Source organism: Lissotriton helveticus, chromosome 7 (assembly GCF_964261635.1).
Source record: "Lissotriton helveticus chromosome 7, aLisHel1.1, whole genome shotgun sequence".
NCBI classification, from domain to species: Eukaryota; Metazoa; Chordata; class Amphibia; order Caudata; family Salamandridae; genus Lissotriton; species Lissotriton helveticus.
The window spans coordinates 926694040-926715344 of NC_136068.1; the positions used below are offsets into that span (position 1 = coordinate 926694040).

Consider the following 21305-nt stretch of genomic DNA (forward strand, 5'->3'; position numbering starts at 1 on the left):
GATGACATGGTCAGTGACATTACTGATGACATCTACCAGAGCCAGGCCTTTATTCATTTTTTTTTATGGGGAGGGGGGCCCACGTGGCCCTGCCAGCTCCCTGCTTCTTGCGGGAGCTGGCATTGCTTTGAGACCCAGGTAAATGCTATCTTGCAATGTCTTTTTCCCTGCTTGCCTCACAGCGGGCTGTGAAACAGCCATGCTCTGCTTTCCGCAAGCAAGAGCATTTTTGCTTTCGCTTGCTGAAAGCAGAGAGTTTGCTATGGCTTCCCGCCAAGTCATGGCAAACTGCAATGTCCTGGGGGGACATTGCTGGAGCCGGCCCTGGGGGGTGGTCAGTCCCAAGGGTCATATAGAGCTCCATGATGGGTGCCTCAAGGCTCCCCTCCTTTGTTAAATAAGCCCCAGGGAGGAGGTGGTCTCCGGGGCCGAGGGGCCACATAGGCCCCCTTCATTATTGTCTTTGTGCCCTGGGAAGGTGGTGGTCCATGGGGCTGAATGGGGGGACCGGAGCTCCCCACGCCTTAATATTTATGTTAGTCCAGGGAGGTGGCATTCCCCAGAGCTGCGGGGGAGCCAAGCAGGCCCACCCTCATTTTTATACAACAGTGCCCCTAACAGTTGGAGGTCCCCGGGGCAGTGGGAGAGCCATGAGGCTCCACCACATATAATTAGATTAATGCCCCAGGAAGGTGGCAGTCCCTGGGGTTGCGGGGGGCAGCGGAAATAGGGAGATATTGAGCCTAGTTAATATCTAGCAGACTTAGTGGGTAAGTGTATTCCCCAGTACCTGACAATCTTTTTAAGGGCATGTTGGCACTGTGGGCACCTGTTTTGGTGAATTTGCTTAGGAGTTCGATTAAGGATGCGCTACCTAAGTCATGGTCATGGGCAACAATCATCCCCATTTTTAAAACAGGGGATAGGAGCAACCCTTATTGTTATCACCCCATATAATTATTGGATTCAACCGCAAAGAAATTGGGTAGATTTTTGTTGGATCATTTGGATACTTGGCCGATAAAAATCAGATTCTTTCCTCAGCGCAGTATGATTTTAGACGAGCTTTAGGGACGGTAGATCAGTGTCTGAATCTCCACTTGGTTATCAGTAAGTATGTGACCACCAAGGAGGGCTGTCTCTTCCTGTTGTTCATGGACTTAGGTGCAGCATTTGACAATGTTTAGAGGGGGGACTGAGGACCATGTTATTGAGTAAGGATGCCAACCTGAGAATTGTTCATCTTTTGTCTCAACTGAACAATGACGTAGAAAATAGGATTAGATTTGGGCCACAAGGGAAGTGCACTTCATACATTAAGATCAAACGAGTGGTCATGCAAAGGTGCATGTTGGCCCCTTTTCTTTTTTGTTTTTATATTGTAGAGTTAGAAAATTACCTGATTTCAGTGGATGCAGATCCCACTTCGATAAGGACTCGTTACTTCCCAGTCCTAATGTATGCAGATGACTGTGTACTTATGGCGCAAACAGGAGGGGATTAAATAATTATTGGACCGTTTTGAGGGATTTATGTCTGATTTAGGGTTGTCAACACGTAAAACTAAATCATATGCAATGATATGTGGGCGACCACACATTCGAATATCTGCATTCATTATTGGTGATACGATTCTCAAAATTGTTACCAACTTTATATATCTAGGGATCCCATTTGATTCTTGGAGCACTTGGGTGCACCTGAAAAATATAAGGGTTACACAGCTGGAGCAGGCTATTGCGGTCCTTTTTAAGTTTGCCTCTAAGTTAGGGTCCATGCCACTGGATGCTGCATTCACTATTCATAGAGCCAGATATGTAGCAATAGCCCGTATGTTGCCAGTGTATGGTGGTACACAGACTACACAGTATTACAAACTAGAAAAAAATCATTTTTGTGTAGATCATTGTCCTTTGCTTGCAGTTCCCCCTCATCAATAATGCATAAGGAAGTAGGATTGCAGTATATTGGGGATATTATAGGAAGAACACCCACTTTACTCTGACTCTCCATTTTGTCAAGACTTGAGGCAGTACTGACACAGTCAGTAATGAATGACTGTATAAAACTTTCAAATGCCCATAAGATCAGGTGGTTTATCTATATAAAGAGTGAACTGCATACAATTGGCAGGTCAGAATTCTTTAGTAACCCACTGCTGATTGATGGGCAGTCCGGATTACTAATAAAAAACAAATTACTGGACCGAATTGCTGAGAAGAGGTAGGAGGGGGAGTGAAAGAAGGGAAGAGTGATGACCTACCTACCACTAGGTAAAACACCTGGATTGAACCATGGGGCATATTATCATGACAAGCGATAAAATTATCGCCGCTTTAGCGGCAGAAAACTGCCGCTAAAACAGTGATAATGTGCTTGATATTATGCTCTATGGAATTCCAATTGAAGCCCATGTTAGATGTCCTTCACATGTAATATGGGCTTCAATTGGAATTCCATAGAGCATATTATCAAGCCCATTATAGCTGTTTTAGCGGCAGTTTTCTGCCGCTAAGCGGTGATAATTTTATCGCCTGTCTTGATAATATGCCCCCATATTTGTTGAGGGTGCCCCGTTATCAGAGATTTTTTTCTACTGAGGTTTATATTAGGCCTGGCCCATTTTCTGATGTCTTATTCTTCCAATGTTTTCTCTGAGAAGGATTTGGACATATGTCCATGTAATGCGGTTATGCCAATTGAGTTATGCCTCAAACTCAATTGGCATTGGAAATGGGCTGCAATCACAGGAATGGTGGCCTGCTGGGGACAGCAGACCACCATGTCTGTGTTTGCTTTTTAAATAAAGCTGAGTTTTTTTTTTCAAATGTAGCCCGTTTTCTTTAAAGGAAAATGGGCTACGTTTAAAAGAAAAAATTTTTGAGTGGCTTTGTTGAAGGGTTGTAGATATAATTATTGCTTGGCTTCTGTATTCTGTGGTCGTTCTTTGTAGCATTTTCTGTAGGTAGAGTGATGCTCTTAGGTTGCGTCTGTTTGCATAGTCAAGATGGTACCGAAAAAGAGCAGTAGTGGACTGTTATTTCTGTAGAAAACAATGAGGAACAATGAGTCAGAGATTTTGTATGATGAAGAAGGTGCTGCTGATCTTTTGCTTCACTTGTGGAGAGAGTGATAAGTTCGCATCCATTATCACACCCATGTTTCTTACTTCAGTTGATGTCACTTGAGGATGAAGTTCCTGAGGCCAGATGGTCATAGGCTGGTAATTCTCACCTTTTGCTGGGTAAGGATTGGATTTGAAGGACATGAGCTTCACATGGTCTTTCACTGGTCTTTGGATTGACCACAATTTTCTGTGCAAGTGTAGCCTAGTTTCCTTTAGAATATATCATAAAAGGTTACTCTGAGTAGCTACAAAAGATCTAGTAGGGGGCTGAGGTAAGCATTGAAGCGGATTGAAGAGATGATAGAGTGTGGCAGCTACCTAGAGTCAATGTGGAATGAATTACCAAAGTATGGAGGGAACAAGATAATGCTAGATCTGTCAAAGAAATGGGAGGAGATCCATCCAATGATGATTCTCTGAAATTCAAGATCTTCCAACTGCATTAGTAAGGCTGCTGAACAGCACCAAAGATGGCAGATATGACAAGATGTAATTGAGTCGTAACTCCATTTGTATTGGTGCTGTTCTTCAAGTTAGTTACAGATGGAAATCTGGATGCATTGAGTATAGCTATGAGGTCAGAACTTCAGTTATCAGTTTGGTTGCCATAGAACTGGACAGTGGTGCAATGGAAAGCCAGTAATATGTCTGGCATAGAGTCCCTTGAATTTGGTGGATAAGAATTGCCTAAAGGTGATCAGGATATATTTCTGCCAGGAGATCTAATCTTCTTCTGAGGAGAGAGGTTGCTGGATGACTTGATTCTGTGGTAGTGCTCCACGCTCTTGGGGCCACATGCATCATTGTTCCCGCTTGCGATTTCTTAATTGCGAAAAATAAGGAATCGCAATTAAGAAATCGCAAACGGCTATGCATCAAGAAATTGCAATTTTTTTGCGATTTCTTAAAATTCCTTAATTGCGATTCACAATTTGCGAATCGCAATTAGGGAATCCCTTCCCATTGATTCCTACGGGCCTAGAGGCCCATAGGAGTCAATGGGAAGTCATTGTCAATTTGCGATTAGCAATTTGCGAATCGCAAATTGAGAATGCAATTTCAAGGGTGCAGGGGGGGTCCAAAGGACCTGCACCCCTGAAATATAACTTTAAGTGCATTTTTCACACACACATGCCCCAAGGGCATGTGTGTGTGTAAAATGAAACTTTCAAAAATGCACTTTTGTGCATTTTTGAAAGTTTTCGCAAATGACCATGAAGGTCGACTTCATGGTAATTTACCTCTCCCTATTTGTGAATTTGCAAATTAAAAATGTTCATGCATTGCATTTAAGAAATCACAAATTGCTATTTCTTAAATGCAATCGCAATTTTAGAAATCGCAACATGATTGCGATTTCTAAAATTGCGAAAAACATGATGCATCCCAATTTTGTCAATTGCATTCTCAAACGGCCAAAAATTGCGATTCGCACCGTTTGCGAATGCAATTGACGATGATGCATGTGCCCGTTGGCTTTTCTAAAGAAATGATCATCAAGGGCATCACGAGAACCCTTAGGGATGAGGAATCTGTGTAGTATTGTATTCTAACAGGTGTAACTCTGGGTATCTTGCATAAATCACTCAATGGGCACTTTATTTTAGAGATCTGATAAGAGTAATAGAGCGGGTTTTTTGTGGTTGTTTTATAGATTCTTGAGTGACAGTGAAGTTGTTAGATGTCTTTTGACATTTTAAGGAAAAGGTTTCTAGCATCAATCTCTGTACAGTTGTTTTGAGCGAAGGAGGTTTTGGTCATTGGTTGGGTGCAAGAAAGACCTTAGGAGCATCAGTTTGTTGCAGGTTTCAGTGTACCAGCAGTGGAATTGCTTCACATTTGTGATGTTATTTGGAAAGGAGGAAGTGGCAAGGCATAAGCAGATGATGATTATCTTGAGCTTGTTTCATTACCTGCTGAAATACTTTTCAGTCTTTGTTATTCAAGTGCTAGTTCTGCTGAGTTGTGAAGAGTCCTGGAGAGGGGGATTGTATCCAGGATACCAGATGAGCATGTTGGTTCGTAGGCAACTTGGAAGAAGTGGAGAGCATCTTGGTTTGATAGTAGGAATAATGTTCAAGTTTGGTTTTTGGGTCAAACCTGACGTTTATGTCCCCCAAGCTTAGTTTGTTGCATGATGTGTGTGCAGAAGTGGCACCAGTGATGCCATCATGGAAGGCATCTGAGAATGCTGAGCTGAGGCCTGAATGTCAGTAGGTATGAGCCTATGAAGGTGGAGATTGATAAATAGTGACAGTAGCAAACTCTTGCAACCCCATGTTTGTTAAGGAGTTCTTAACAATACCGTTGTTCTCCTGCAGCCTTTATGTGGTTTTTGAGTGGGATGGCCTCTTGATGGTTGGGTGCTGCGCTGTTTCTGAGTCAGGTTACAATAATAAATAGTAGGTTCATCTTGAATTTACAAATCGAGTTCTCAATAGCGGCCCGTGGAGGGAGTTCCGCGGGGCGGTGGGGCAGGGTGGGGGAGGAGCAGGGCTGGACTGACTACCAGGCGTTTTGGAATGCTGCCGAGCTGGGGGCTGATTTCACTCCGGTGGGGGCTGATTTCATTGATGGAGATCTGCGTGTGCTTTGAAGTAAACAAAGCAAAATGAATTTCGTTCAGCACACGCAGGTCCCCATCAATGAAATCAGCCCCCAGCTCGCTCAGCAGCATTCCAAAACGCCTGGTAGCCAGTCCGGCCCTGGGGAGGGGCAGGGTGGGGGGGGGGGTAGTAAACTACAGAATACGGACAAACAGAGGTAAGTAAACAAATAAATAAATAAAAAAATAATAATTGTGCGCGTTGCATTGCCAAATGCGATGCAGCACGAGCAACAAAATGTGTTTTATTTATTTATTTGTTTACTTACCTCCGTACGGCCCTATTCCGTATTTCACTACCCCCCACACTTCCCCTCCCCCGCCACACCACGGAACTCCCTTCATGGGCCCCAACTGCGGATACTATACATTTTGGGTGATTCTTGCAAATGGATCATTATTTGGAGGCATCTTAATCAGGGAGATACTATGAAGGGTGGATCTGAAAGTAGAGTTGGCATTTGGTAAAGGATAAATCTGATTAGAAGGATGAGGCAGAGTGAGGTCAGGCAGGTTTACGGCTTGCAAAAGATTGAGTAGAGAACTGAAGGGTTTATACAGCACAAGAGAAAGGGTGGTGTAGGTTTGCTTACTAAGGGTAAGGAGCTATTGCGTTCAGAGGATCAAGATGAGCCGCTGCAAAGTGTGGGGCAAGGAAGTGATGGAGAATACTGATGAGAGGGGTAGAATGGATCAGGCTGGAGGTAGAAGGGGAGTTTCCCAGAAGCTTTACTTTCTTAGGTCAGTTTGGAAGAATGGGAATGTGTTTTTGAGTTTTGAAGCATTCTAAAGAAAGTGTTAGAAGTCATCAGTGGACTGGAGAAGTCAAAAATTGGTGGGGGGAAAGGATATTAGGAGTGGAAGGTGCGCAGGAGTGTCTTGGGATGAGGGACTTTCAGATGAGGACACTGGGTGGGGGTAAATGTAAAGATAGGGAGGGAAGGTAGGGAAATTCGAAGTGAAATGTGAGGAGGAGGTGACGAAGAAGATGAAGATGCATGGGGAGCAGACAGGTCAGGGTTTGAAGGGCAGCAACAGACTCAATCCATTAATTTCTTTGCCTAGTGACAGCTTCGAATAGAGTGGGCTCAGAACTAGAGGTGCAACTTCTCATTAGAACAAACCACTGTAATTCTTTGTTTTTAGTCCCATGGTCATCATGAGCATTAAAGCATCCTATGGCAGATAGTGATGAGGGCTCCTGAAAAATCAAAGAGAACCAGAGGACAGGTGTCTCAGCTTTCCATTATATGAACCTTCAATGATTTCAGAGGTTACTGTTCCTGTGTTACAGCACAGACTGACCCCGGGTGAGTGCTTTCCTAGGAGGGTGTTTTATGTGTTATATAGCTTAATTTGTGCTGAAATTCCACTTTTGAAAAGCGTGGCCAAGAAAAAGAGACCAGTATTGGGCATGAAAGTATTAGTATGTCATTAGTATGTCCAGTGAAAGTATTAGTATGAAAGAAAGAAAGTATTAGTATGTCATTAGTATGTCCAGTGCTGGGTTTTTGAGGGAATGGGTTGAATTGGCAAGTTTTCAGGCAATCAGGAAAGACTCCTGGTGACATGGAGTTATTGATAGGAATACACCAGAATGAGTACAAATGGGGGACCAGTGTTTGTGCCACTGGGTCTGAAATGGGGTCTTGGGAGTAGCTTGAGGACCTAAGTGAGGCAATCACAATAGAATGTGCTTCCTCTGTGATCATGTGAAGACGTGACCTTTAGAGATAGCCTTAGTGTGGAATATTGGGTTTCTAGGGTTCAGTTGATATTTGTCTGATGCTGTTGACCTTTTCACTGAAAAATGTGATGTATTTGACTTGCATGTTTGAGAAGGACGAATTGGGTTCTGGGTTCAAGATTTTCTGACCATCTTGAAATCTTAAAGTGTTTTTGGGACTGTTTTTTTAGCTTGAATTGCAGGGTTTGTAAAAATGTGCTTGCCTCATATAGGGGCATATGTATGTAATTTACATTTTGCGATTCTCAAACAGCGATTTTTAAGGAATCGCTATTTGAGAATTGCAAAATGGAATGTATGTAATAAATCGCAATTTTTTTGCGAATATCTAAAATTCCTTAATTGTGATTAGCAAATTGCGAATCACAATTTAGGAATGAGTGTCCCATTCATTCCTATGGGCCAAGAGGCCCATAGGAATGAACGGGGATACATTCTCAATTGCGATTTTCTATGAGAAAAATCGCAATTTGAGATTCCCAATTCCAAGGGTGCCAGTGTGTCCAGAGGACACCTGTTGCACCTCTGGAATGTTCATGTAAGTACATGTGGCGCACATACATGCCCTAAGGGCATGTCTGTGCGCCACATGGGACTTTGAATTTAAAAAAAAATGCATTTTAACAGGAAATCGCAAAATACCATCTACTTGGAGTAGGCGGTATTTTGCGATCCCTTAAGCCAAAAACGCAATTTGCAAGGCACCCCTACATAGCATTTAAGGAATCGCAAAATTGCGATTCCTTAAATGCTTGAGCAAAATAAGGAATCGCAATTTTTGCGATTCCTTATTTTGCTATGTGGCCCATACATACCAAAACGCCATAATTCTGCGAATTCCGGCGTTTGTAAATCGCAAATGGCTTCTTACATTTGCCTCATATATATTTAAGTTCTCCTTAATTCATGCACTTTGATTTGAATGTTTGGGATTCTTTTATCACTATTCTCTCTCAAAGACCTGTAGTGCTTTCCTTACAAAGTTTAGTTCAGTAGAGAACCATTCTTTATAAATTTAGCATTTTTGTTTTGCAGACATGTAACCTCATTCAAAATGTTGTACATGATGGCGGCTTGTGGGAAGCTTATTTCATTTAGATTAACTCTTCTTATGTCTCTGGCCAAAACGTTTTCTCCGACTGTTTAATCAAATTTTAGGCAAAAAGAATTTGTAGATGGTCTAGCCAGTCAACAGCAAAACAGACCTTCAGAACTGCTCTGTCTTCATTAGAGATAGTATGGACCAAAACTAAGTACTTGATAAGTTGCCTTGGAGCTGTGCTGTGCCAGTTCAATGTCATTAAGGGAATTTTAGAACTAGGGGGCTCATTACAATGGCGGGGAGACCACCACTGACAGGCTGTCGGTGGCGGTCTCCCTGCCAGTGGAACTAACTTTACCACCTGCCATATTATGATGGCAGGAGGATGTGTGGCAGTCGTAAAGACTGACCGCCACACATCAGATGGGCTCCTTGAGCCTACTAGGCACCGCCACAGGAATTACGATGTCCCTTTTTGCCAGCCGTATCATGGCGGGTTACCCGCCATAAAAAGGCTGGTGGAAAGGGACATTGGCACTTGGTTGTGGGTGTTGGGGGGCACCTATGGTGTCCACCTACATATCTCGAAACAGTACGAAATCCTTGGGTCTAATCAAAAAAAGGATAATCAAAGTGTGCCATTTGTGCTGATTTTACAGTGCAGGACAAACACCCAGCGCTAATAATCAGTGCGACAGGCATGATGTCACATACTCGACCGCTCATGGAACTCCACATAGCTTGGAGGAGTTTTTTTTGTCACTCTGTGGAGTTCCATGCAGCTGAACTCCCTGAAATCATTGTCTTAACTAAAGAGACAATGTATAAAGTATTTGTGCACACACACACACATAGTAATAAAGTAAAAACACCACAAAAATACTCCACACCAGTTTAGAAAAAAAGCCAACATTTACCTGAATACAACAAGACCAAAAAGACAAAAATCCAACGTACACAAGTCAAGATATGAATTTGCAAGATTAAATCAAAATGCAGGGCTTAGAAAATAATAGCTCCCACGGAGGCTATCTTCTCGCACTTGACCAGGACAAATCCAAAAGTTCAGTCTGACAGCAAAGGAGCTCTTGCTGGATACAGAAGTCACATAGACCCACTGACAGTACCTTTGAGGCATCAGAAATTGCAGATAATGCAGTGCGCAGAGAAGGTGAAGCGTCGTGGATGCAGGTGATGCGTCAATTCCTAGAGGAGGTGCAAGGTCATTAAGGATTTGGCTATAGGGGACGATGCGGTGCACAAAGGAGGTGATGCATCAGTTGCTGGCATGAGGGCTCAACTCCTGAAGGTGGCACGGCATGGAAGATGTGTCGATGTAAAGAGTGCAGTGTTTTAGTTCCATGACGTTGACGTTGAAACGCTGGTCTGAAGACGATGCGTTGGTTGGAAGCCACACAGAGAGGTAAACCACGGACGTTAATGATGCAGTGTTCGAGTCTCACTCGGCGGCGGTTCTTCAGAAGCACTGCGGCAAAATGGAGGCTGCATTGTAAGTCCATGTCGATGCGTCGCACACTTAGTGAGAACGGACCACAGCTTCAGTGCAGACAGTGGCGATGCGTCAGTTTCACTGGGATGTGCCAGTTCCGAAATGATGCTGTGGAGTCAATGCATCTGTTTCTTGGTTGCTGCAGCAATACCCACTGCCAAGGGCCCAGGGCTGGATTTGGCACCACTTGGCAGAGCAGGACCCATTGCAGAGGAGCCCAGGTGCTGTTATCAAGATATAAGTGAAATCTGTGTTGCCCCTGAGAATTCAGTACCAGGAGGCAAGCCCAAACAAGCCTTTGGAAAACTTTTAGATGCAGGATGGAGAGAGTAAAGTCCGGTCCTTTCACTCCCAAGCAAAAAGCCGCAGGCAGCAGGTCAACACAGCAAATTAAACAGCACAACAGCTCTTCTTGCTGACAGTACGTCCTCAGTCCAGAATTGTTCTGAGTGTATGTGTCAGAGGTCCAGTACTTATACCTATTTTAGCTGTTGAAGTAGGGAGACTTCAAAGAAATGTCCTTTTAGTGCGCAAGTCCCCTGCCCTTCCTGGCCCTGACTCCCGACACCCTACAGGGGAGTATCCAGCTCTTTGTGTGGGGATAGGCAAAGCCCCATTAGGGTGAAAATGTCAGCTCCTCCCTCTCACTGTAGATTAGGAAGACCCATTATCCTAGTGATGGGCCGAAGGGATATGCAGGGCACACCTCAGCTCCCTTTGTGTTTGACTGTCTATGGAGAATCACAAAACCCAGCTGTCATCCAACCCAGAAATGTATTCCAGGCACAGGATGGTTAAAGTGAGAAAATGCAAACTTTCTAAAAGTGCCATTTTTGGACCCCCAACTTAAAAACCAACTTCACTTGAAGATCTGTTTTTAAATTGTGAGTACAGAGACACCAAACATACTCTTCCTATCTTTTCCCAATTGGGGTTACACAAGTAGAGTGTTAGAATGCAGCTCTAATGCTAACCTGTAGGAGAGATAGACCTTGCTGTAGTGAAAAAAAATTTAGAAGTTTTTCACTACCAAGACATGTAAAACTCAACAGCACATGTCCTACCTTTTAAATACACTGCACCCTGCCCAGGGGCTACATAGGGCCTACCTTAGGAGTGACTTATGTGTAATAAAATGGAAGGTGTTGGCCTGGCAAGTAGGTGAACTTGTCATGTCAACATGGCAGTTTAAAACTGCCCACACAGGATCTGCAGTGGCAGGCCTGAGACAAGTTTAAAGGGCTACTCATGTAGGAGGCTCAATCAGTGCTGTGGCCCACTATAGTAGCATTTGATTTGCAAGTCCTGGGCACATGTAGTGCACTGAACGTGGGACTTATTAGTAAATAAAATATGCCAGTCATTGAGAACCCAAATGCCATTAGATTCTATACACATTTTATGCACTTTAGCAAGAGTCAGCAGTGAAAAAATGCAGAGTCCTAAAACTAGCAAAAAAGAAGTCAAACACAGAGGAGGAAGAAGGCATCAAGTTGGGGTAACCCTGCAAAAAGGGCCATTTCCAACAAGAGGATAGTGCTTTAGTGATTGAAAAAGAATAGGACAGGAAGTAGCTGGCCAGGAAGTGGAGATAGAGAACTTTATAGATAATTTGGATCAAACATACAGGTGGGAAATTAGATTGATTGGTGGTGAAGGAGAGAGTGTGTGGAGTAAAAGGGGGATAGCATTGGTGCCAAAAGAACAAGCAGCCATAAATGAGGATGAGTGAGCAGAGTTCAAAAGAAGAGAGCACATTAATACTGAAATGGTAGTTGACTGATTGGTATTAGGAAAGGATAGCCCGAAAAGCAAAGGAGGGATATGGAGAAGTGACTATTAAAATATGAAATAAGCCGTCATCTCATCTCAGCCGATGTTAATGAAAGTCAGTTCTGAGTTAAATCACAAAGTGCTCAGAATACCCTTTTTATGTTCTGTGGTATGTGTTCTTATGGTAATAAGCTTTTACAAAGAAGGATTTACATATTTAGTAAAAATCTATTTTCTTTTTATTTAAATACATGAAACAATTACATTTTATTTTAGCCATCTGATATGTTTGCACAATTAAATTATTAAAACTCTCTCAGCAAATAAGATTATGCACAATTCTCACAGGATTTTAGAAAATGTGAAAAAGCAGAGAGATTGTTGGTATAATATAAATCACAGTAAATATATTCCTTTATGTAAGAGACTTATGAGACTAGAAAGTTTAGATAACAGGGAAGGTGGAATATTTGTGTGTGGAATACAGTCCTGTTGAGATTTCTTTAAAGGAACTGACAATAGTGAGCATTTTCCTTATTAGAAAGTAAACTTACCCAAGTTTGAGTTTTTAGTGTTTGGTACCACACTATCACAAACTGTTTCTTATCACTTAAGTTTCTGCAACGAATGCTCTTAATATCATTATAACCCCTGTCTTCCTATACTTAACTGTATCTGGGTGCTCTTTCATTTGTGGTGGGTGGCACAGTTCACTCGTTCACTTGTCCATCTACAATCAATGGCGATCATTTACTCGTGTGCGGATGCTGAACTTCTGTCTACGCATCTTGTTTGACAAAATATCAACCTATATTCTTGTTAATCTAACCAACTGTAACCATTTTCTTTCTAGGTTTTAAAAAGCCACAAGGACCAGGTAACGGAATCTGGACTCCAAGGTATGGCCCCATGTATGCGCAACACGTGCAACCCCTGGATTATCAACACAACGTGTACATTCCTGGGACCCCCACCATGCTAACCAGCAAACAGGGGCACTTCACAGACGAAGGGGATAAAAACAGCTTCTCCACCTTCGGGAAGAAGAGGAAAATGGCGTCCTGCTGTGACGTACATGACGACACATTAATGAGTAAAGACTTTCAGTGAGAGGTGGCGCCATCTTTGGTCTGTTGCTGTGTGAACTGGATCTGCCTGGTGGCAGATATAGAGCCGATCAGGTTCTCCCACCACGTGCACTGTGTACATACTGCAGCGAGCGAAGGGCTGCCCTATGCACGCCCTTCATAAACTGCGGATTGTGTCTGACTTTCTGTGATGCCGACACGTCTTGTTACAGCACAAGGTACACCCAGACAGTCTCCGACCTACAAAACGGATGAGGACATTAGAGAGCAGAACGTGTATCGCATACAAACAATTTAAGCACTTTGGAAAGAAACACAGTGTATAAAAGCGAATTAGGTCAATTAAAACGTTTTCTACTTTATATAGCAGTGATGTTGTTGTGTGTAAAAAAAAAAAGGAAGCAATTCTGTTTCGATTTTACCCTTAGATGCCGGTGGAAAATCAAACGAAATTGCCTGTGTTAAAAAGTAATGTTCTCCATCCATAATGAAGAGACACACTCCTTCCAGGGCTAGAGTGAATAAACGACTGCCACTAAGAAACGTCCTTTGCTTTGCAAGCCTTGAGCAATCTCCATTTTGTAACAGTTGATCTGTCTTCATTACGAGCCTGCAGGAATTAATCAAGAAACACGTTTATGTCTTCCTACTGGTGTTTCTCTTCTTTATCACGCTGAAAAGAGGCAAGGACGAAATATTTCTGTCTGCAAAAGGCACAGGAGAGATCAATGGGCTTATACAAAGCCGTCTTCCCTTGCAAATGAAACAGATGACCATCCCGCTGTGATCTGGAGATGTTCTCAGAAGGTTCAAATTTTAATCTAATTTTCTGCCATGATTGATAGCGGCTGCGACGGTGCTATTTCTGCTAATACCTCTGCGGTACGCGACCTTACAAAGGCAATGGTATATAGCTAGGCATATTCTGCTTTCACTTATTTTAGTTTCAGAGGAGCTGGAACAGTCGCATAATGGGGTGGAATAACACATTTTCATCTGTGGAAAGCCATACTCGAGCGAATGATGGTTTGTTTTTGATAGTGCTCAGTGAATGAGTGCTCTAAAAGAAATACGTCACTGTAGCACTGGCAATATGAAAATAACACTAGAAATTCACCCTAATTTGCTTTGATAGCACCAGAGAGTGGCCATCTACCCGATGAAAACAGATTATTTTCAACAGACCTATGCTTCTGAAAGGCCGGTAAGGCTGAGCAAAACTAGACTTGTGACTGACACTTCCTTCAGTGCTTGAAATGGAGGCATAGAAGTGCAGGTACTCTGTACCTGCGAAGTGCCGGTACTCTCCAATTAAAAGTATTACGTTTTTCTTGAGAAGTGCAGGTACTCTCCCTCTCAAAATAAAAAAGTGTCAGTACTCAGTACCTGACAGGACCGGCCCATTTAAAGCACTGTTCAGCCCTACATGGTTTTCAAAGACACTGGCTTGTTCGGAAATACCTGATTTCTGTATAGGTCAGCTTCCCTCGAGTAGCAATGTTGTTCTGCGCTACCAAGGGTGGGTATGGCGTTACGATGACCTCCATGACGAAAATCAGTATCTGCCCTTGCTGTTTCTCGCTTGCATCGGGAAGGCTTGTGGCTACCTCTGCAACGTACAGAAGTGGCCAACAGCAAGGGACTGTTGAGGGATGTGATGGAAGAAGAATTTGGATCATAGAGTGTTGGTTGTATTTTGGAATATCGAATACAATAATATCGCCCTAAAATAGTATTATAGCGAAAAAAAAATTAAGGGACAAAATACTGAAAGGCAAGTGCATATTAGGGAGTATAGATTTACTATTCTTAACTGCACATCAAAATACCTTCAATATATACATATATTTTCAATGTACATATGTGGATTTAGGCATAGAAAATGTATTATGCTTACCTTTTGATATTTTGTCCTCAATATTAATAGCAGTTTCCCACAATATTCTGTATTTGATATTCAAGTTTCACACCTAGAGCGTCAAATTATCTTAATAGAGGAGCACTTGACTATGTGTCCGCAGTGGAGATGCCCAATACCCAGTAGATAAACAAATCACAGTCAAGAGTGAAATTGAGCAACAGGGAATATGTAGGGGAGTGAGAAGAGCAAAATAATTGTGAAATGGCAAAGGAATGAAGAAAGATTCTTAAGGGCAATTGAGTGAACGTGTTATCAGTATTATGTAGAGCACTTCCGCCATTAGCTTTTCACACTGCAGTGTGATGGTGAACATGCCTAAATGAGGATGAGGAGTGATACTGAATAAGGTTGAGAGAGCAAACGTGACATAAGGGTGTTATGTTATATGTATTTGTCGAGATCATGACTCACCTGGGAGGCTATTCTGGCACTGAAGGCAGAATCTACGTAGGACATACCAGGGCTGAATTCTGGTGAAAAGCCATGACTTTAGTGCTTGTGGAATTCAAGAACTGAAAGGGGCTGCCCTCAAATGCAGGGACAGGTCATTCCAGGCTTTGGGTGCAAGGTAGGAGAAGGCACAACAGTCAAAACTGTTCTGCGTATTTGGGGGATTTAAGCGAATAATAGTCCAACCGAGCGGAGGTGTCTGGTAGGTTTGTGGAAGTGTTTGAGGTTGTTGAGGTGTGGATTAATGATATGTTTGTTAAGAATGAATGATTAACAGCATTCATAAGGCAGGTGGCTGGTGATGGTCACAAGGTTATGTAGTATCAAGTAATCAATGATATGGGAAATGTTTGAGAGCAAGGATTAATTTTTATTATAATTTAGTCACCTGACCTTCAACATGACAACCATCAGGAATGTGGCAGGTTCCAAATATGTCCATGAGCAACCACGAACACCTCAAATTTCAAATGATTCAACATCAATTGAGAAAATGGACGATAGTCATGTTGTGCTCTCAAATTCATAAGGGAAAAGCAAGTGATGCAGAGAAATACTTTAATTTATCTCAGCCACTGCTAACTACTTGAGGGCGCATTCCAGTCCTTGTTTTTGCCCACTCTGTCAGTTTAGAGAAGAACCAGCCTCATGCAACTCAACCTTGGTCCTGGCTTCAATAAGACCAGCGCTTGCCATACTGCTGGGTCAGGTGCCTCTGGATGGAAACACAAGCAACCCCAGGCCTCCTTTAGTAGGGACATGAAAGTTGTGAATTTCTCTGATCCAGCGAGACACACATATTATTGGGTCTTGACTATATGGTGCAGCACATCTGCCTAAGGTGATCCATACGCAGCTGGCTTGTGAGAACATGTGATAAGGTTACACTTGTACCTTCACTGCTTCCCTCTGACTTCACCTGCTGGTAATCCCCCAAAAAGCTGCAGATAAATGTGGGTACCAAAGGGTAAGCAGAAAGAAGTGCACAGATGGAAGGCATTGACTAGTGTTAGAAAACAACATGTCAAGCATGTGCAACTGCACCTAAAGGGGATGCGGGGATGTTATTCTGGGATATTATTGGTGCTAATAGCAAGTTCAGGCTCACAAAGGAAAAAACACAATTTCCCTAAACTAGTTAAGACCATAAGAGGAAGTATCACGATGGTCTAGGGTGTGCACAATCTCTGTTCACCCCTGTCTCCTTTATTAACTTTGATGGGCAATCACAACGAACTTTCCTTCTTAGATTGCATGGCTTTTAGATTTCATGGCTTCCCTAGACATAATGGATGGAGCTTCTCTTAGAGAGATATTATATAATGGAAGGACTTAAGCTATTGCATACCGGTACAAGAGGTTTAAGTCCTCTCTTTGAGGTTTAGGTCACATAAATGATATTCCTCATAAGGAGCATTGAGCCATTCACCTTGTATGCAATGTGAATTTTGGCATCGGAAAAAGGAATTATAACTCCCATAACCTTCTGGAGTTGGGGGGGGAAAGAAGAATCTCATACAAAATGCAATAGCCACATGTAAATAAATGTTAATCAGTTCAAAGTGCTAATAAAAAACCAAAGCGAACACTACTGATCAGAATCTTTGGCAAACCAATGTAGGGAGGGAAAAGAACGTTTAGTAAAACTGTATTGGTGGTCCTGTAATATTATTTCTCAAGGGAACATTTTCCAGCATTTTCTTAAAGAGGTTGCTTGTTTCTTCATGGAGCATTCTATTCTATTCTATGATTTTTGTAGAGTGCCTGGCTACCTGTAGGCCACCCAGCGCTAGAACAGTCCACTGAGGGTAAGATTATTGCCAAAGAGTCAGGTTTTCAAGGCCATATGAAAAAAGAGTTCATTGACAGTGACTCAGTTCAAGTGGGAGTGTGCTCCAGACTTTGGGGGCCAGATGAGGGAGTGAACGGCCTCCCCAACATGATTTCTTAATCTTAGAAACCTGGTGCAGATGGGCTGTAGAGGATCTGAGTCACCTCTAAGGAATGTATGGAGTTGCTAGTGACTTTAGCAGGACAGGGCCTTTCTTGTAAAGTGATATGTGCAAGATGCATATGGCCATAAATTGCATTTTCTGCTTCAGTGGGAGCCAGTGTAAATCTTTCAATGCCTTTTTTACCAATTGGTGCCTTTTGAAGAGATTCATAAGGACCCATGCAACAGCGTTCTGAGTGATCAGCAGCCTCTTGATCATATACTGGGGGTGCCGAGGTACAAAGCATTACCATAGTCAATGTATGAAATAATTAGAGCCTGGATGATTAACCTTCTGGCTGAAAAAGGAAGGAAATTATAGCCTTTCCTAACATTATCACAACACCAAAGCAGTTAGCGGCAAGCTGCTTGGCCTTGTGGTCCATTGTGAGGCTGTAATTTAGCCACAGTCCAAGACTCTTTGTCACACATTTGGGGTTGGAAAGACTCTCCAGACAGTTCAGGACAGGGTTTGGCATTTTCTTGCTGGGATTATTGCCCAATAGCCTTTTCCCCATTATTGTCTTCATTGAACTTCAGTTTACAGTTAGCCATCAATCTGGCTACTCCCTTAAGACATAGGGCCGGGCTGAGGTGACTAGAGTCGGAGTCAGAAGAAATTGAGATCACCAGCTGAGTGTCATCAGCGTAGGAGACCAATGTCAGATCACGGAAATGCACAATATCAGCCAGGGGGTACATGTAAAGGTTAAAAAGGGTAGGGATCAGCGAGGACCCCTGCGGCACCCTGCAGCTCAAAAGGAGAATATCAGAGTAGCATGACTGACCGAACAGCTGGAACGTTCTTGTTAAAATCAAGTAAATCTCATAGTCAGGTTGTGTAGAAACAAGTAGTAGGTTTATTCATAAGGTAACAGATTCATGTAAAGGTAACTGGAAGATGGTAGAATACATGTAATGCCCCACCAGGAGCACCCTTCTTGCTGCTCATCCATCTGCTCCAACTGACATCTCCTCAAACCAAACACACTTAGCATTCCAAATGACATCACACAGACTGAGCAGCAAGGCAAAGCACAAGAATAGGGAAGATGCACCAACCAATAATAATTAGGTTATAGCACATCTCCCTTCCTTAGGGAAACTAAACACAAATTATGTCGGAAAATACATTTAAATGCATTAAGGCACAAAGAACAAAATTACATTGTTAATGTGAACAAGAGTAAACATCCTGAAAGAATTAGTAAGGAAATACATTAAGCAATTGAATGTACATAAGGCAATCATAACAGAAAATACTCAAATCCAGAAAATACATTAAATAAATGAATGTATGAAAATTCCATAAGCAAATGCATGAAAATAGAGTAAGCAAATGAATGCAAGAAAATATCTTAAGCAAATGAAAGAATGAGCCCCATCCCCCTCCCTTAGAGACACTCATTAGTTGGGTACTCACCACCAAAGAACTAACAGTAATAGGGGAAACACACCTCCTCATAGGGGAATACGCCTCCCTATGAAACTAAAACACTGTAATAGGGGAAACACACCTCCCTATAAGGGAATACACCTCCAAAAGACACTGAACATTGTTATAGGGGAAACACACCTCCCTATGAAACTCAAAACACTGTAACAGGGGAAACACACCTCCCTATAGGGAATACACCTCCCTATAAAACAGAACACAAAAAGCTTAACTTCAGAAAGCGTAAACAGAACCAAATACAAGTATATAGGGGAATACACCTCCTTAAGCAACAGAATATCAACATCCACGCTGTAATAGGGGAAAACATCTCCCCATAGGGGAATAAACCTCCCTAAAACAAAAAAAACACTGAACAAAGCACCTCCCAGCACACAGTAATAGGGGGAACACACCTCCCTATAGGGGCAAAACCTCCCTTAAAAACAGAACACATAGGCTCAACTCCAGAAAGCATAAACAGAATAAGTAACATTGGCATTCACAATTAAGATGCAAAATAAACTTCTGAGCATAATAAAACGAAACATGAAATCAATAGCGAACCACATTACAATACACAGGTTGAAATGTGTTGTACAGATCAAATGCAAAAACACAGTGGCGAACAAGAAAAGTCTTATACCCCAGTGGACGATCTTCCACCCGAAGTCAGCCTCAATGATGATCTCATTTGAAGCATTCTATGTCGATGTTGCCACCCGATCCATTGTTGCACAGAGAAATCCTCTTGGTTATAAATTACAGAGAACTTCCACATCCTGCAACCCACATTTCTCTGCGTAACCCAGTGTTGCTGGTGTGGCAGACTCAGGCACTGTGTTGACTATGCCTGCTTCCACTGGTGTCTCAGTTGCCCACATCTCTGTCTTACTGAATACCACAAAAGAAAATATACCTGTATTTGCCATTTCAAAAAACGACATGTCCACAAACTTTATTGGCACTGACAAATGATTCGTGGTTGGCGAAACCAAGTAGATCTGGAATGCCAATCCTAAAATGGTGGCACGCACCTGTGACGCCACGCCGGATGGCTCCCGGCATCACCCTGCTCTAAAACATGCACCAAAGCCACAAGCCACGCGTCACAGAGGCTCCCAAGAAAGGACTGCAGGACTGCATCACCAGGTAAGTGTGCAAGCGATATGGCAACGCACGCCTGAATTTCTAATTTAAAATTGCGAGCAAACCGCCAATTGTTTTGGGGATGGCCAAGGAGAGTAATGAACAGGGCAAAAGTACTCACAATTATGAAGTAATGTACCGCAAACAGTCTCGCACCACAGAGCAGAAGAGGTGCCGATTATCTCACAACACGTTGCTCCCATTCCGAAAGGGTGCGGAGAAATAAACCATTCAGTACCAACAGCCAGATGTAATTCCACACAAGACAGTCTTGCAAAGTAATCCGGTATTCTCCACATAAAGTTGATTATCTTCAGACAACTCGGCAAGTTGCCTACTAACCTCTGCTTATTTTAAATGTAACATATCACATGAGTGCCGGCTTTCCTCAACACACGTCGCTGGTGCCAATTCCCAAGCACCAGTTGCTGCTGCTAATCTCATCACTGTAAATAGGACAGCAGGGCCGGAGGCAGTAATTGCCACAGTAACTGTTTTCAGACCAGTAGAAGAAAGTCAAACGCCCTATATTGCAGGCTGTCTTGTTGACAAAGGAAACTGGTGAGGCTGACCAGGGCGTTTTTGTAGTATTATCTTTTCCTTGGGGTTCGAGTTCACAAGTTTCAATTTCTTTAGTAAGATTCTTAGTTCCAGTACAGTTGTCCTTCAGCAGCATGCAGGTCCTTATAAACCAGCTTACTCAAATACCAGCTTGTAAGTTCTCTTGAAATTCCTTTACCTTGTAAATCCTTTAAATTTCATAGTCCATAATCCATTGAAGTAACATACAATCAGGTTCTTCCAAATCACCACCAGTGTTACAATCAAGTAAACCTCGTGGTCATGTTGTGTAGAAACAAGTAGTAGGGTTATTTATAAGGTAACAGCTTCATATGAAGGTAACTGGAAGATGGTAGAATCCATGTAATGCCCCACCAGGAGCAGCCTTCTTGCTGCTCAGCCCATCTGCTCCAACTGACATCTTCTCAATCCAAACACACTCAGCATTCCAAATGATATCACATATACTGAGCAGCAAGGCAAAGCACAAGAATAGGGAAGATGCACCAACCAACAATAATTAGGTTACAGCAGTTCTGTTCTCCAAAAACATTTCAGTGCACGGCTGTCAATGCCCGCTTTTGATATCTGATGGATGGTGTGGCATGATCTATCATATTGAAGGTCACCTGAGGTCTAAAAGGATGATGGCTGCTGATCCTTCTTGGTCCAGCAAGCTTCTTAATTCCTCAACCAATGCCAGCAAAGCTGTTTCTGTGCTGTCCTGTGGTCTAAACCCCATTTGAGTGGGATGGAGGATTTCGCTAGACTCCAGGAAGGCAGAAAGGGGATTGTTAATGTGTTTCTCTAGGAGTTTTGAAGCTCCTTGTAACCAGGAGATCAGACTGTTGTTACTCAAATGGGGGGATCAAGACTGGACTTTTTAAAGAGCGGTTTAACCACC

The 21305-nt window shown here is 42.7% G+C and overlaps 1 protein-coding gene across 1 annotated transcript in view; it reads left to right on the forward strand.

The window, feature by feature from the left end:
• The window catches only part of LOC144769329 (protocadherin-10-like), a 290562-nt gene extending 277129 nt beyond the window's left edge, over nucleotides 1-13433 (forward strand). The window contains exon 4 of the mRNA XM_078653397.1: nucleotides 12658-13433. Coding sequence (XP_078509523.1) covers nucleotides 12658-12914 — 257 coding nt within the window. The 3' untranslated portion in view covers nucleotides 12915-13433. The remainder of the gene's footprint in view (nucleotides 1-12657) is intronic.
• The last annotated feature ends 7872 nt before the right edge of the window (nucleotides 13434-21305 follow it).